General features: G+C 39.9%; 1 protein-coding gene across 3 annotated transcripts in view; it reads right to left on the bottom strand.

Annotated features, from left to right (window-relative positions):
• SLAIN2 (SLAIN motif family member 2) overlaps positions 1-18,198 on the bottom strand; it is a 78,122-nt gene extending 59,924 nt beyond the window's left edge. The window contains exon 1 of one of the 3 annotated variants that reach the window (XM_004038645.5): positions 17,440-18,198. In XM_004038645.5, the coding sequence (XP_004038693.4) occupies positions 17,440-17,828 (389 nt within the window). In that variant the 5' untranslated portion in view covers positions 17,829-18,198. The remainder of the gene's footprint in view (positions 1-17,439) is intronic. The other 2 variants (XM_031010353.3, XM_063705264.1) reach the window with 2 other exon arrangements.
• Positions 18,199-18,612: the final 414 nt, after the last annotated feature.

Below are 18,612 nucleotides of genomic sequence, written 5' to 3'. Positions count from 1 at the left end.
ATGTCTCTCCAGACTTTTCTTCATATTGTTAATATATTTCTTCACATAGTAGACATATATTAATAAGTAAATAATGGGGAGAGGAAAGGAGACAGGAGTTACTTTGCTCAATCTGTGGTAACCGCAGTAATCACTTTTCATATTGTAGCCAGCTGAAAGTAGGCTACTGAAGCCAAGGACAAAAATGATTTAAATTTAAGATAAAAATAAAAGTTATATTAAAAGCATTATTGAAATAAATTTCTTTAGATGCAAATTTTTTACAGGCTGAGGAAAATAATCAGACTTTTACTACCCCTAAATCATCCCCCTCTACCTATTCACTGAGTAAGGTACATTCAGTGCAAAAGAACAGACACTGTCTTCACAACGTTCAATGCAGAATCCCCAACACAGACACTTATACATGTTCAAATATTTGGATCTGAATTCACACTGAATAAAAAAGCAATATGAAAAGAGATAAAGGGAGGATACCAAAGTAAATTAAAGTGGCCACTTTGAGATTGTAATTTGTTTCCATTTTAATAATTCTATCATTAAAAAAACTTTAATAAAAGTTTATCTTATTATCTTTAGGCTGGGCGTGGTGGCTCATGCCTGTAATCCCAGCACTTTGGGAGGCTGAGGCAGGCGGATCACCCGAGGTCAGGAGTTCAAGACCAACCTGGCCAACATGGTGAAAATCCATCTCTAGTAAAAATACAAAAATTAGCCAGGCATGGCTGCGGGAGCCTGTAATCCCAGCTAGTCAGGAGGCTGAGGCAGAAGAATCGCTTGAACCCGGGAGGAGGAGGTTGTAGTGAGCTGAGATCACACCATTGCACTCCAGCCTGGACGACAAGAGTGAAACTCCATCTCAAAAAAAAATTAAAAAATACAAGTATCTTTGGTTTTACTCACAAGCAAATATAATTTAATAATTCTAAACCATTAGGATACATTGCTTATAATGCTTTAACAAGCTTTGTTGGGCTGGGCGCAGTGGCTCACGCCTGTAATCCCAGCACTTTGGGAGACTGAGGCAGGCGGATCACCTGAGGTCAGGAGTTTGAGACCAGCCTCAACATGGAGAAACCCCATCTCTACTAAAAATACAAAATTAGCCGGGCATGGTGGTGCACGCCTATAATCTCAGCTACTCGGGAGGCTGAGGCAGGAGAACTGCTTGAACCTGGGAGGCGGAGGTTGCGGTGAGCCAAGATCACACCATTGCACTCCAGCCTGGGCAACAAGAGTGAAACTCTGTCTCAAAAAAAAAAAAAGCTTTGTTAGTCAATGTAACAGTAATTATTATAATTTATACTGTATCAAATGCTCATTACATGTCAGGCATTGCTTCAGTGTTTTAAATATAGTAACTCTTTCAATCTTCATTACAAAATTATAAGATATGTATTATTATAATCTCCATTCTACAGATGAGATCACTGAGACAAGTGAGGTAAGTAACTTGTCCAAGGTGGCACAGCTATTAAATGGCAAAACCAAAAGTGCTCCAGAAGCAGTACTCTTAAATATTATACTTTACTGCCTAATAGCATTGCTAAAAAAGAATATAAAAGATTCCTAAGTTAAAGACTTTAATAGGGCCAGGCGTGGTGGCTCACACCTGTAATTCCAATACTGTGGAAGGCTGAGGTGGGAGGGTCACTTGAGGCCAGGAGTTCAAGACCAACTTGGGCAACACAGTGAGACACTGTCTCGACAAAAGTTTTTTAAAAACATCAGTGGGGCCGGGTGCGGTGGCTCATGCCTATAATCCCAGCACTCTGGAAGGCCAAGAAGGGCGGAACACCTGAGGTTGGGAGTACGAGACCAGCCTGACCAACATGGAGAAACCTCGTCTCTACTAAAAATGCAAAATTAGCCGGGTGTGGTGGTGCATGCCTGTAGTCCCAGCTACTCAGGTGGCTGAGGCAGGAGAATCACCTGAACCCGGGAAGTGGAAGTGGAGGCTGAGGTGAGTCGAAATCATGCCATTGCACTCCAGCCTGGGCAACAAGCGCAAAACTCCACCTTGGGGGAAAAAAATAAACGTCACCTGAGCATGGTGGCAGGTGCCTATAGTCCCAGCTACTTGGGAGGCTGAGGTGGGAGGACTGCTTGAGCCCAGGAGTTCAAGGCTGCAGTGAGCTATGACTGTGCCACTGCGCTCCAGCCTGGGCAACAGAGAGAAACCCTGTCTCTTGAAACAGGAGGAAAAAAAAAAAAGACTTAAATATAATCATTTTAACAGCCACAATGTTCCCTGCTCTCTTAAGCCTTACCAACTATAAAATATAAGGTTTCAATCAATCCCACCTACTACTACAACCAAAAATCACAATTAAGTTGAAGAAAAACATATTCAGTTCAAATACACAGCGTCTTTTTGAACTTCTAGATTGTTCATAGTGCTATTTTATTATTATATTTGGCCCATCAGCTAACTAAAAGATATATAATACTATACTTATATAAATATATATATAATATGTTCTTCTGGTTTTTAGAGGAATATTAAAAATATTATCAATAATACTAATAATTATTAGCAAGGCAAACTCATTAATAAAGTTTTAGAACAGAGCTATTTTCAAGCACTGAAGTGACATTAGTTGCAGGGTAGAATATATGTGTATATAAACAGTATGTGTGACAGAACACAAAACAACACGGTGAACCCAAAAAACAGTGCAAAGCAAGCAGAGTAAACTGAAGATAACCTTTTAAAATATTTCAAATTTTTAGAAATAGCTATTATGATTCCATTTTCATTTCATGACTCACTTTATTCCCATTCCAGTATGGCATGGTTTTTTTAATTTTAAGAGAATCAAAACAATTTTGATATTCCTTGGAGTGTCACTAAACTTGAGGTTCAGAATTAAGTCTTTAAAAAACAAACTTCTAGTGCTGAACCATAACTATGCACCTGGGAATGCTGGGAAACACTAGTTACAGTGAGACCAACCTAGACTGCATCAATCAGAAACTGAGTTGCTTCTTTTTGAGAGAAGACATCAGGAAGACAGGGAGTCTCAAACTATTCCAGACTTGCAAATTGTGGCAATAGCTGCAATACAGTCTTTATGTATACTAGCACGTATCTTTTCAGCTACTAGTACAGATCTTTTCAGCTACTAGTACATATCTTTTCAGCTACTAGTACAGATCTTTTCAGCTACTAGTACAGATCTTTTCAGCTACAACTGCATATACAGATAGCAATTACTAACACAAGAAGTTTTTAGTCCATAGAAAACACACATGGGTATATGTATGGATATGTGCATATATAATATATACATACAAACATTACAAACATGCATAATCCATGCAGTTTATTTTAGAGTACTTTGCTTTTTAGTGGCTAAAACAGGATCTTACCCATAGAACATGTTAGTTCCTGGCTAAAACATCATATTTTCAGCAAATGATATATTCTTCAAATCCAAGATGATAATGCATACTGCTATAATGACTTTTAATAGTTTGTCAACTTAATGATTTAGGTTTAAAAAATTAACACTTTTTCATACTGTTGATAAAGCATCTACAAATAAATTATCTTGGAAAAGATACAGAAACATAAAGTTTGAACCCACAAAACACTGATAACAAAGGTTTATTAACACAGTAAAGATTAAAAAATTGTCATCTCAGAATTTTCTATCTGTAGTATTCCTATAGATTCTAAAATTATTTTGAGTTATAATAAAATTTTTTACCAACTTTGTGAAAATATAAACCAGGTAAGAATGAGAAAAATATAAATATATGTAATTAGATATAATCTACATTTATATATTTATAAACATATAAAATGTGTATATTAAATACGTGTTTAACCTTAACATTGAAGTGCTAAAGAAAGTTTAACAATATTTTTATGTTACATGCCAGAGTAGGAGGTAAGAGAGACGGGTATACTGTATTCTGCTTATACAACTAAAGTTAATATTTAAGAATACCAGGCTAGACATTCTCTTCCTTTTTTCTTTTGAATTATATATAAAAATAAGAACAGGTATGTGAGGATTCCTGAACTATACTGTATTCTGAGATGATCAGAAAGCACAAAATACACTTGGGGGGAAGAAGGAATAGTATTATTAGAATTGACATTGTCCTAAAAGAAAACCTAATCTAATTCTCCATTGTTAGAGTTTGTGATTCTGTGTATATACCCAATTTCTATATAATTTTATAACTGTCTTCACATGGGATTCTAAGCTTCTCAAGAACAGGAATAAGAATATTTCACATCATCCCTTATGCCTCCTCACCCCCAAAGAAAACTTCCTGGCACACAGTAGAAAAGGAACACAAGGAAGTAAGTATGAAGAATCATAAAAGAGTGTGGCATTTTTTTCCTGAAATATAACAATGAAAATTTGTGGCTGGGTGTAGTGGCTCACGCCTGTAATCCCAGCACTTCAGGAGGCTGAGGCAGGCGGATCACGAGGTCAGGAATTAGAGACCAGCCTGGCCAACATGGCGAAACCCCACCTCTACTAAAAACACAAAAATCAGCCAGGTATGGTGGCAGTCGCCTGTAATCCCTGCAGGAGAATCGCCTGAAATCAGGAGGCGGAGGTTGCAGTGAGCTGATATGGTGCCACTGCACTCCAGCCTGGGTGACAAGAGCAAGACTCCTTCTCAAAAAAAAAAAAAAAAAGAAAGAAAAGAAAAAAAGAAAAGAAAAGAAAATTTTACATTTTTTTCCTTGGTCCTAACCATTCGGTTACCAGCTGTAGATCAACTGAATCAAAATTTTCCTATTTTAATTCATAATCATTTCATTATTTGTTCTTTTCAAAATACCCATAACAGGCTGGGCACACTGGTTCATGCCTGTAATCCCAGCACTTTGGGAGGCCGAGGTAGGCGGATCATCTGAGGTCCGGATGAGACCAGCCTGGACAACATGGTGAAAACCCATTGCTACTAAAAATACAAAAATTAGCTGAATATGGTGGTGGGTGTCTGTAATCCCAGCTACTCCGGAGGCTGAGGCAGGAGAATCCCTTGAACCAGGGCTGCAAAAGTTGCAGTGAGCTGAGATTGCTCCACTGCACTCCAGCCTGGGCAACACAGCCAGACTCAGCCTGAGGGGGGAAAAAAATACCCATAACAATTAACGAGGATCTCTCTCCCAAGTGACAGTAATCAAATTATAGCCCAATTTCCCTAAGAGGCTAAGTTTAACCACTCTAATCCCTTAACTTTTTCCCTTTCCCATCAGTTTTTTCTATATCACTTACAACAGTTTAATTACCCAAGCTAGAAGTGATGATTTGAGGGTCTGAAAATGCACAGAGTGTAAAAATGAGCTCTTCTATTCCTTCACTTTATATAGCCCAGGATCTTTTTGTTATTCTATCAACTCTTAAGATACAACTAAATACTTGTTCCTACTATTTTATTCTATGTTTATCAGATAACTTTTTTTTTTAATTTGAAAGTTTTTGTTGCTGTTTTGCCATAACCAACTATTGGTTTTTGGACATACATAATTTTCTGATAGTTCTAATCTTTCTCCTTGGTGTCAGTCACAGAGCTCTAAACTGCTTCTTACGGACATCCCCCCCAAAAACCCTCAAAATAGCATCATCTTTTCCAATCAATAAATGAAAATTTTTGAGCCAATATCGACTGTTTTCTCTCTACATATTCAATTAACATATCCTATTGATTCACTAATCCTTATTAAATCCATCCCTTCCTTTTCATTTTCACTGACCTTGCTCTAGTCTAGGCCCCATCTCATCAAGTACGGACTGTTACAATAATCTTAACTGTTTTCTCCATACCTAGCAGACTTTCATATTTCCAATCTATCTACACTCTACCACTTATACTCTGAAACACATATATACATACCACTGTTTCACAGCTTAAAAACTTTCCCATCAGATATACTCCACAGCTTAGTTTTCAAAATCCTGTGTTACCGGATTCAAAACTATGTCCTTTGATCTTTACTCCAGTAAAAAAAACCCTTCTGTTTTCAGCCAAACTGACCAAATAAATGTTTGTTTCATGCATCGTGGAGAGTTTAACCTATGGATTCTTTGTTCATAGTTATTTTCACTGTAAAGGAAAAAAAAAGTTTCCTTTTTTTTATCTAACCCAGCCTTACTTTGCCTTTCAAGACTGACCATGAAGTCTTTTTTGAAGCTTTCATGAAGCTTTCCAACCATCAAAGTTCTTATGACTATCTCTTACCATTATAGACAGTGCTCCACCTATGGCAGGTACTCAATAAATGTCTGATGATTACTTCTTGGGTGACCATTCATTCCAGTTTCCCCAAGGCAGTTCTAATTTAAATCTACTGTTCTGACATCTCATCTGATTAGTGCTCCATTGACTCTCAAGTAGTGCCCAATCCCTTAACTTATTCTTAATTTTCAGAACCACACAGTATTAGTTGGTTTTCACACTGCTGATAAAGACATCCCTGAGACTGGGCAATTTACAAAAGAGGTTTAATTGGACTTACAGTTCCACAGGGCTGGGGAAACCTCACAATCATGGTGGAAGGCAAGCAGGAGCAAGTCACATCTTACATGGATTGCAGCAGGCAAAGGGAGAATGAGGAAGACACAAAAGCGGAAACCTCTGATAAAACTATCAGATCTTGTGAGAGTTAACTCACTATCTAGAGAACAGTATAGGGGAAAACGCCCCATGAGTCAATTATCTCCCACCAGGTCCCTCCCACAACACGTGGGGCTTATGGGAGTACAATTCAAGATGAGATTTGGGTGGGGACACACAGCCAAACCATATCAAGCACTATTTTTGACTTAGAAAATGTAAATGGAGCAAAGTAACTAGAATACGAAACTTATTACTGCAATACAGTACTAGTTATTTCTGGTCATGTCGACACCATACCATAAGTATCCTTTAAGGCAATGGTTCTTAACCTGTGGTAATTTTGCCCCAAAGGGACACCTGGCAATGTCTGGAGACATTTTTGGTTGGCCAGGGATGCTGCTGGACATCCTACAACACACAGGATAGCACCCACAACAAAGAGTTATCTGACCCAAATGTCAAGGTTACAGAATCCTGTTTGGGATTATCCTTACAATAACATTAATAAGATCAAAATGACATTTTTAAACAATGTGAATGTTTTTTAAGAGGAACTAAACAATCTTGAAACCAAAATGATATCTATTATTTCCTTCATAGGTAAATGGCCTAATCTTTAATCATTTAGCTTGATGTGATGTGATGGTTTTCATGCAACATATTATAAGTAGTTGGTATGAAATGGAAAGAGTATCACTGTGGACTCAATAGTTTGGTTTGAATTCAATACTTTGGTTTGAATACTTCAGGGCAGAAGAGGTGGACACAAACCTCAGAGGCTGTTTTCTAGCCAATAAAGGTAGCTATGACTTGTGTTCTCGCCTACACACTATTGCCACACTAACCTCTCCAAAATGCCATTTTGTTAAAAGCATTCCAATATTCAAAAACTCTCCTCCTAGATTTCACAGGCCATTCACAGTATGATCTCCAACCCAATGATTCAACTTTCTCACTTGTTCCTTAACAAACATCCCTTTAGTTAAGATCTTCACAGGCCTTTTCTCTACCCTACTCAAATGTATCACTTGCTCTTTTCCCTAAACTTGTTGATTCTCACAGACAGCAAAAAATACCTCTCCATCTGTGCCCAAATCCAAAGTCCCAGCTCTCACTTTTAAGCCCATATACACCTTTCTTCTAGAAAATATTACTGGTTTCAGAGAGAACAGAATTCTATGTTCATTCTGTCTCCTAACCAAACTCTAAACACCTTGAAAGCTTATGCTCCACTCAGTAATTTAAACAAATATTTATACAGCAGTTACCACTGGCCAGACGTGGCGTTAGACAGAAATGTGAAGATGAATTAAGATAAAACTAGATTATTACACCTCACATAAAGGTTGTTAGCCTCTTCCACTCGCAGGCTGCACTACCATCAAGACTTACCGTGCCTGCTCATCAAGTTCCAAACCTCTAGATTCAGGTTTCTAGGATTCATCAGTTTTTTGGGTTTTGCTTCTTAATCCACTCCAGATCAGTCCTAAGTATAACCAATGGCAAATAAGAGTTTCACTGTGACAGGTCAACACAAGATTCATTATCTCCCACTCAGAGGAGAAATGAGCAGGCCCACTCAAAAGATATAAGCATTCACAGCCTAAAAATTACTAAAGTACTCTTTCTGTATCTACTAAATATGTATAGCAAAAACACACAATTTAGTCTGATTATCACTATAGAATATAGTACCGATTAGGTATTAAATGCATACTAAAAACCTAACTTGAGAGTACCTATTAAATCCCATTCCTCAAGCTTATTGGAGTCAAGGGTCACTTACAGACTAGCTTGGCCCACTCCTGCTTCTCATTCACACTTTTCAAACAAAATAAGCCTCAAGAGCCACACATAACTGGGTACTTTCTTACTCTCTCACAGAGAGAGGAGCAGAAGCTCCTGAATGGAGTAGTAGAGGGATGTGTAGGGGAGGAGTTTCAGTCTAGTACACTGCAGAAGTGGGAGATGATTTGATTCATCCTCATGAATTATAAACCTGATTTTTAACTAAATACAACTTCCTTTGTCTTATCTTTCCAAATACTTTCAAGAATTTCATATCTGATACCGTGGTACTACATTATATTGCATCTATTATTCTTCACATTTCAAGGAGATAGAATCAATATTTTTTTCTCTAAAGTCTCTAATTTTTATTTTATTCCAGAATGTGAGACCTTTCCCAAATCAAAGTAAACTGTTCTGCAATTTCTGAGCCACTCCTAAAGACCTAGTTTAAAGCCTTCCTCTTAAATAAGCTAGTTTGTCCTAAAGTTGTTCACTTCCTCCATAACTTCGATCCCAAAACATCTCAGAAGACGTAATTTTGAGTAAATGAAAGAGGTGAAATAAGAACTTATTATTACCAAAGCCTTAAAACCTACATTATTTTACAAATTCATTTTTGCTACTGAAAATTAGCCCAACAGGAGTCACATGCAATGTGCTCTGGCTAGTACAGATAATTACTACAAGGAATAGTGCATTCAGGTAATGCAAACCATTTATATTAAGACACTACTTAATTCTGCTATTTACTGCCCAAATTGCCTTTTTAAAAAATAATGTCAAAATTACATGAATTTATATAGTTATAGATATGTTCCTAGCAGAAGGGTAAGGAGGCAGGGGTCTGCGTAAGTGGAAGTAGAAGGCAAGTAGCCTTTTTGGGCTAGCAGCGTATCAGCACCAGGTTCCCTGGGCAATCTGGCATAGGAATTTGAATACACGCAGGCCCCAAAGATGGGGACTGAGGAGCAGTAGCAACATCAGTGATCCAGAAGGCTCACAGGATGTGAGCTATACAACTTTGGTGTTCCTTATCTGATATTCCTAAAAACCAAAGTTGTGTTTTTCATGAAAACAGACTACATGATTTATTTAGGTAGATCTGATAAATGTTTTAATAGTTACACTTGTGGAATTTAATTTTTTAAATGTAAAGTTAAGAACATTCTAAGAAGCATTCTAAATCACTTTCGGTCCTGGGTGCTACCCAGTTCAATAAATTTTTTTTGCCCAATTAAATTGTTAAATTTAAAACAAACAAGAATAATAGATCATAAGATCAAATACGTATCTTGGGTTCCAATTCTATCAAAAATATGCTATCATTACAGCACAGTGCTCCACCTATGGCAGTTACTCAATAAATGAAACCATATTTGCTGAAGCCAAAACGTATCCATCTGTGATATATAATCTTACTACCACTAAGTAACAAGGAAAACTACAAGTAAAAAGGCTTCTAATGTATCATGTTATATTATGATTCCCACATGATCACAGAGTAATAAAACTGACTTAAATTTTATCAATAGGATTTTTTAAATTCTAAAAGCAATTCATGTCTTATCAGAAAACTTGGAAATCACAAAAAGTACAAAGAAGTTTAAAACAAAGTGCTTCTGTAATCCTACTAAACAGAGCCATGCCAGTATTTTGGCTAATTTTTAAACTTATTTTAAAAATCACACACTACATCTAGACAGTATTTTCTTCTTTAATTCATCATGGGAAAGTATACATTCAATACTGCCATTATTCAGAATCTGTGAAGTATCTCATCTGTAACTGGCATAAGCGTCATGTAAGAAATCTGGTCTCATTGTTTTACAGTTTTGCCTCATTTTAACCTAACATCACTGATAGATTGATTTCATTTAAATTAATGTCACTGAACTCTTACTATACTGTGGTCCTGTTCAGAAACATAAAGATGAATATGCTACTATCCTTCTGCTTAAACTGCTCACATTCTAGACTACACAGACCAAAGCACAAGGTGGTTGCGTTAAATATACTCTAAAAAAGGGTATATAAACAGTGATAGGTTAACAATGAAGAGGAAGTAAACCAAGTTAAAAATTCAGGAGAATTTCACAAAGGAAAGAAAATCTGCATTGTGCCTGAAGAATAAGTAAAATTTTGGTAAGAGGAGGAAGAGAAAAAAACGGATGAACATCAAAAGCCAAAGGGCATAAATGTTCTTGAAGGTTCTGGCAAAAGCAAGTAAATCTAGGAAAAAAGTAAATTAGCGCTGGACTGCTGAGGACTTTTAAATACCCTGCTAACTCATTTTTATTCACCAGGCAAGATAATGACTTCTAATGGTTTTCAAAATTCAAACCTACCCTCAAGAGGAAAACAACTGGCCATTACTGAGGATATTCAGAGAAATGTGCCACAGACTTAAAGGGAAAACATTCATGATGCTTCCGCTGCTAAATATCTCCTCACACTTAAGCTTAGCACTCTGTCTTAAAGGTATCTTCTTTTTTTTTTTTTTTGAGACAGAGTCTTGCTCTGTCGCCCAGGCTGGAGTATAATGGCGCGATCTCAGCTCACTGCAACCTCCGCCTCCCGGATTCAAGCAATTCTCTTCCCTCAGCCTCCCAAGTAGCTGGGATTACAGGCGCCCACCACCACGCCCAGCTAATATTTTTGTATTTTTAGCAGAGACAGGGTTTCACCATGTTGACCAGGCTAGTTTCGAACTCCTGACCTCAAGTGATCTGTCTGCCTTGGCCTCTCAAAGTGTTAGGATTACAGGCGTGAGCCACCATGCCCAGCCTGTCTTGAAGGTTTCTTATGCTCCCACATAGAGTGCAACAGAATTAAAAGAACACTCAGAATTCACCCAATTCAACTTTTTTACTTCTTTGTAACATCGCCTGCCACAGGAGCATTCAGCAGTCTTTTGAAGGTTATTTCCAACAATTTTTTTAGGGTAGTGCATATCATCCAAAAACAGCTCTATTAAAAAATTCTTCCTTCTACTAAAACAAAATTTGCCTGCCTCTAATTTACACCTATTAGTCTAGCGATGAACAGTTACATAAGTAATAATCCTTATTAGAGTCCTTCAAATACTCAAAAAGTTCTCTTCCCCAAGCTAAATATCTATAGGCTAAATAAATCAAGATCAATCGTTCTTCATCAGACTTGACTTTTAGGTTTGGTGTCAATCTCAATTTCACTTTATTCGCTATGCGACTTTGGGTTTAGTTTCTTTTGCTGTAAAATGGGGATAAAATGACACATTCTACCACATGGATGTACTGTGAAAACATCATGCTAAATGAAATAAGCCAGACACAAAAAGACAAGTATTGTATGATTCTACTTACACAAGCTACCTAGAGTGGTCAAATTCATAGACAGAGAAGTAGAATGGTAGTTGCCAGGGGCTGGCGTCCATGGAAACAGGGAATTACTGTTTAATGGGCACACAGTTTCAATTGAGGAAGATGAAAGGTCTAGAGATGGATGGTGGCGATGATTGCACAACATTGTGAATGTACTTAATGCCACTGAACTGTAAACTTAAAAATCATTAACATGGTAAATTTTGTTATATTTTACAATAAAAATAATAATAATTACAACTCCAAATTGTACACATTAAATGATTTAACATGTGTAAAGGAGCTGAGCATGATGGCTCACGCCTATAATCCCAACACTTTGGGAGGGTGAAGCAGGTGGATCACTTGAGCCCAGGAGTTCGAGACCAGCCTGGGCAACATAGTGAGACCCTATCTCTACAAAACATAAAAAATAAATTAGCCAGGCATGGTGTCACACGCCTGTGGTCCTGGCTACTCAAGAGGCTGAGGCAAGACAATCACTTGAGCCAGGGGCAGGGGAGGGGGGGTGGTATTGAAGCTGCAGTGAGCTGTAGATTATACCCCCACCCCTGGTCCACAGAAAAATTGTCTTCCACGAAACCGGTCCCTGATGCCAAAAAGGTTGCGGACTGCTGTCTTGCAAAATGCTTGGCAGATAAAAACATGGGCACACCACAGTGACTGCAATATACTTTTATCAACCATGAGGCTCTGCTTGGCCAAGTTCTATTTTTTAAGAACTTGCATTATCATGTCTCTCAATGTTCCCAACACTGTGCTGCACACAGGTACTCTAAGTATTTGTTCCATTAAAGAAAAAAATTTAAAGCCATTTTAGAATGACTGGAAAACCACTGCTAACAATGGAATAGAGGGCAAGGCACAGTGGCTCATGCCTGTAATTCTAGCACTTTGGGAGGTTGAGGTGGGCAGACTGCCTGATCCCAGGAGTTTGAGACTAGCCTGGGCAACATGGGAAGACCCTGTCTCTTAAAAAAAAAAAAAAAAAAGGGAAATATAAAGCTTATTAGATGTCTAACTTCTGATTCATCTAACCCACACACATACACAAACCACATTACTTTAAAGTAACATCTCCTTGGTACAGAAGAGTCTAGAAAACATAAAACTTCCCAAGATATTAGTATGTTAATCAGTGAATGACTGCCAAACTATTCAGATAAATGGTGATAATTACACAAATTGCTTTATTAGGCTTACCAAATTAAATTACAGGCAACTTTTACCAATGGCCCTCTACAAAAAGCATACATAAACAAAGAGGTCATACAATAAATCAACTCTCAGCAGTGAAGAGCCACGAGTGACAAAAAAGTATAAAAACCACATACCTACCTAGCTCTGAATTGGGACATTTATCAACAAAGGTTATCGATGAGAAGTCAGTATGAATTTGAAGTGTCTTCATAAACCTAAGATAAATTGATCTAGTGAACCAGAATGTAGCTTAAAATGGGCTTAGACCTACCACTCCAAATGATGGAAAAGAACAGAAATTTTATCACTAATATCATGGTGAACACGGGCAGGATCAAAAGTCTGGATAAAAGGAAATATGGTGACTTCTAAAGAGAAAAATAAGCAGTGTCTAGAAAGTCCAGACCAAACTGATTCCTTGCAAAATTCAAAATTGGATGAAAAAAAAGTTTGTGAAGAAAGGAAAAGTGAATACATGAAATGCTAGAACATTCATCATGAACAAGTCCAAACAAATCAACTGCAATGGCTATTTTAATAGGTTGGTGATAGTAATGTAGTATTCTTCATTGTAGGTAAGAATCTTGTAGGCAGAGTATAGCTTAATTATAGCAAGGCACTTTACAAAATCTTTCATAATGTCTACACAAAATGTTATATGGGCCTGACGATAATAGATAGAACTAGCAATTACTGAACAACCATGTGTGTTGATTAATGGACTGGTATTAATCCAGAGTGAGTCTAGCTGACATGAGCACTTCAGAGTAATTTATTATGTCAATTTAATATTTTTATCAACAATTTGAATGAAGACGTAGTAGATATGCCTACCAAATACAAAGATGACCAAATAAATCAGAAAGGATAATATTAAATGTGTAAATAAAAACTAACAAAAGGAAATTTAAAAGCCTTATATTTAATCTGAGCACGCCTAAAAAAAAAAAATAAAAGTCTTATATTAAAGCTAAAAAAAAATCCATTACACAAAAACTAGGGTTAGGAAGACACAGTTTAACATCTTATGTATAAAATATATGGGAGAGAAGTTGATACTTCAGGCTCATATTAAGCATAATAGAAGTTAAAACTGTCAATGAAGTATTTGGTTAAAAAAAAAAAAGCATTTGATTCACACCCACCACACTCTCCATCTGACCAAATATCATCTAAAATGCTGGGTACAATTCTGGGAACCATGTATAATGACAATGAGCAACTTAGAGTTAATTAAGAAAAAAATAACCATGGTCGAAGGATCAGAGAATTACATTATCTAAGGAATGATAAAACAAACTGGGATTATTTACTCTGAAGAAGAGAAGGGAATGCTCACAGTGTGTGGCAGGGAGAAAGTGTCAGCAGTGACACCACAGTAGTCTTCAACTATGTGAAGAGGCCATTCATGTGAAAAGGACATTATACTTGGAAAAAGCAAAATACTGTGGGAACAGCATAGTCTATGATGTATAAAGACCTGGATTCAAATCCTGGTGCCATCATTCAGTGCGCATTATTTGATGCTTGGAGAGAGATTAGTTTTCTTACCTAGAAAATGATACCTATCTCATAAATGTATAAAATTAGAGGCAAAAAATATTTATAAGCTGCCTGGCACAGACTGACACACTGTGATGCACAACGATGTTAGTTCTCATCCCTAAACTTTTCTGAGTTATTCTAGAACGGTGTTTTTCAAGTGAGAATTGCAACTCATTAATGGGTCACAAAATCAGCTTAGCTGGGTAGTAACCAGCATTTTTTTTTTTTAATGAAACAGAATAGAGCGGAAAATATCCAAGCATACCACTTGTAGTAAAAGTAATCAACATTTTGTGAAACTTTTGCCTCAGTTATTCAGATACATGTGAATTCCTGATTATGAGTTAAAATGTATTTCTTATCATGAAGCTGGGTCCAAAAAAAAAAGAAGAGTGTGAAAGTGACTGCTGTAGAGCACTGTTTTCTAAAAAAGATACTAGTTCCTTGGGAGCTCAATTAAGTTTAGGACCAAATCATACTCCCTAGAGATTTACTATGTTCAAAACACATTAGCATCTCCAGGAGCCCAGCATTAAAGAAAACTGTTTATTTTTGTTGAACCCAGTTTTTCCCACATTTATTCCATCCCAGAACCTACCCACTTTTTTTCTACGTAACACTTATTGACATCTTCAGAACTAGCACTTTGCGGCACATACACTCGGGAGGAAACATTCCTCTAGATGAAAAGGAAGGTGCAATAGCTAGAAGTTACAAAAGGTAGATTTTTAGCTTGCTAAGAAAGGAAAAAATATTGACTTTGAATCTTCCTGCCACTGACATCCATCCCCTACAACTTTTACCCTAATCACATACCCCAACGCATTTTAAATATGATTTATATTCAACTTTCAGTTCACACAAATCTCAGAAAAAGTATAGGACACCTATAATATCAAGATATGAAGCCAGGATCAAAGCAGTAAGCAGGAATCATCTGGTCAAAAGAAACTCCTGGAACAGTATTTAAGGAAGACTTGCTTTACCTTAACAAAACTCATGCTCAGGAACCAAAGCAGCCAAAGACTTAATCGGCTTCCCCAAGTGGACTCAACGTGTTCTAATAATACATAATCTAAAATGGGCTGATGGGTGCAGCTAATCCTCATTATTATGAGCATCATTTTATTATCATCACTTGCAAGAGCCATGTGACAATATTTACAAGATTCTGGGTTCTTTTAAAGTGCATACATACCCAAGATTCCTTTGGGAGAATGCAATTTCACATTTATATCAAAAACTGTCACTACCACAGTCAGCTCTAATATTTGATATCACTTGGTAATAAAGGCATGTCATCATATACTCAAGAGTAATTCTGTTACTCAAATCTTCCTAACTGGGAGTTACAAATACCTCTGACTCTGCTCTTGTAGCTGTCAAGAGCATAAAATGCCCTTCCCGCTCTTTCCTCACTTTCAGACTCCAAGCCACCTCCTCCTCAAAGTCTGGCCCAACTACTTTGGACTACTATTTTTTTCCCAGTTACTGAGCACTGTCAGTACTCTTTGTTCTATCACTCTTTGGGTAATTCACTGTACACTTTCTAGTTTATTTAACTGCACAAAACTTAGTTCTCAACAAGACTATAACTGCCTTATGAACAGGTATCAACACTTAAGAATCACCAGAATCTCCTATAACATCATATAAGAACTCTGTTTCTTGATTTAAGTAACTAGGCTTAAGAGTAACAAATAGCAGCTTGTTTTAGACAGTTTACTATGTGCCAGATCCAGCGCTAAATGCATACATACATAATTATCTTACTAAATTTTCATAACTCTGTAGAGGTAAGTGCTATTATTTTCTGCATCAAATACAAGAAGAAAGTGAGCCTCAGAGTAACTTGCTCAAGGTCATACTGCTAGTAAGTGGCAAAACCAGGGGCGAACCCAGGAAAGCTCTTAACTACCTCAGAACACTGCAAAGTTCCAGCCCTGCAATACCAGAGTCTATGAATGATTTCGATTTCACTGTTAGAAGTTTTAATTTCAATAGAGCAGAGACATTTTAGCTAAAAGTTAAAACTTTAAGAAAAATGAATTAAGACAAATAATTGCCCACACACATCTTTATAATAAAACGAGAGGAAAAGCCTCCCATGTCCTATTTATGAAAGTGATATTAAGGTGGGGGGGCCACAATTTCATCAAGAAGTGGCTTATGACAATACAGCTTTGGTTTAGATTTTTAAATAGGACTCTTTTTCTCTGCCCCTAGAAGGACGTGGAAATGAAAGATAGATGTGATAACTGTCAATTCAGAGCTCTGCAAAACGCCAGACTCAATTCTTGTTTTAGAAAATAAGAGCCAGGGCTCTTGTTCCACCCTTGACTCTTCACACAGAGTAACAACAAAAAAAAAAAGCAGCACCATCCTCTGCCCTCTTCACACAAAGCAAGGTTTACCCCACTACCCAAAGGGGAGTGCTGATTCATACAGTCTCCCCATCCCCGCCAGAAATGGGTCCCAAACACCAACCGCTGCATAGACGTAGACGACTCTGGTCTGCCCCCGACCCCCACACCTGGTGATACCTCATCAAGCAGACCCCTCTCCTAAATCCAAAATGCCCAGGGCCACCATCCGAAAGCCAGTATCTTACACAAAGCAGGATCCCTGCCTACAAAGCAGTTTCCCACCTCCGACTCCTCCCCAGGCGAACAGCCCTTCTCAAGCTGCCACAACCCACAGACCCCAATAGGGTCCAGCACTCAGAAGGTCCACAATCCAAAGGACAACGAGCTACAACCCTGTTACTTGCGCACGCCGCAAACCCCCAACTCCAGCTGACGTTCCCTCTGCCAAAGCAAGAAAACCACAAGTCCCCACCGGAGAGCGGACCCGGCTACACAAAGCGAGGCGCCCGACCAGAGGGACCCTCAGAGGACGCTCTCCGCCCCCGGGCCCGTCCCCGCCCAGCTCCTGCCCGGCGCCTCGCGCTCACCAGCTCTCCTCCTCCTCCTCCCAGCCTGACAGGCGCTCCAGCTCCTCCGGCCGCAGCGGCTCCACCTCGTCCAGCAAGCCGCCCTCGCCCGCCGCTAGCAAGGAGGTGGCGTCCCGCAGCTCTTCGCTACTCGTCCGCCTCGGGCCCCACCCGGGCCCGCCGCCCGACTTGGCGCTGAGGCCCAAGGGGAAGCCCCGAGGAGACGCCGCGCCGGAGGAGGGAATGGACGCGCCGGCCCGAACCGGGCTGCCGGGCCCGAGGGAGCCGGCGCCCTGCACGGCCCCCGAGCGGCTCCTCAGCTGTTCGTTCTGCTTCTCCAGCTTCTTCACCAGCTCCTGCAGCTTCCGCACCTCCTGGTCCGCGTTCACGTTGGAGTTAACGTCCTCCATCCCGGCCCCGCCGCCGCCGCCTCCGCCGCCCGCTCGCTCTCGCAGCGACAGGGAAAGAGCCGGAGGAAAGAGGCGTCGCCGCCGCTCACTCTAGCCGAGGCGCCGGCATAGAGCAGGACCAGGCCCCACCGCCAGGGTCCCCCCACCTCGGGTTCCAAAGCGTCGCTGGCCCCAGCCGAACTGCCTCATCTGCGCCGGCTCCGGGATTGGGGGAGGCGGCGCCAATATCCGGCCCCTGCCGCCATCTTCCCTCCGTCCCCCCGCCCCCCGCGGGCCGGCCCAGTCGGTGACCTCAGAGCGTCGGGGGTGGACGCGGCCGCCGGCGGGCGCTGAGAGGACCCGGCGCCGGCTCGCGGCGGGGCGGGGCCACGGAAGGGGCCTATGGGGCGGGGCCGGTGCTTGAGGGGCGGGGATTAGGCCGGAAGGGGCGTGTCGGCGGATGTGGGACGCGGCCGGGCTGGCTAGGGAGGGTCCCTGCAGAACGGGAGGCCGGCAGAAGGCTCGCGGCGGGCGGGGCTGAGGTGGCTAACAAGGTCTTCGAACAGCCTCGCCTGTTGGTCTGGGCGTGTGGGGTGTTCTTCACCCCTTACACGGAGTGTGGGACCCGCGGGCCAGTCTCGCCCTTGTTCCGGGCCGGATCTCGAGTGGGCGCTCAGCCCGGCGGTGGAGAGACAGTTTACTTTGTTCAGCAAATATTTAATCGATGCCGACTTTTAATTGGAGATTGTCTCGGCTGGCAGGAGCCTCTGAGACTGCCTGTGTCCTGTTTCTTCCCCTGAAAATA

This window comes from Gorilla gorilla, chromosome 3, assembly GCF_029281585.2.
Source record: "Gorilla gorilla gorilla isolate KB3781 chromosome 3, NHGRI_mGorGor1-v2.1_pri, whole genome shotgun sequence".
In the NCBI taxonomy this organism is placed as follows: Eukaryota; Metazoa; Chordata; class Mammalia; order Primates; family Hominidae; genus Gorilla; species Gorilla gorilla.
Note: the sequence above shows the minus strand (reverse complement) of the source record. Positions and strands in the feature narration are given on the sequence as shown.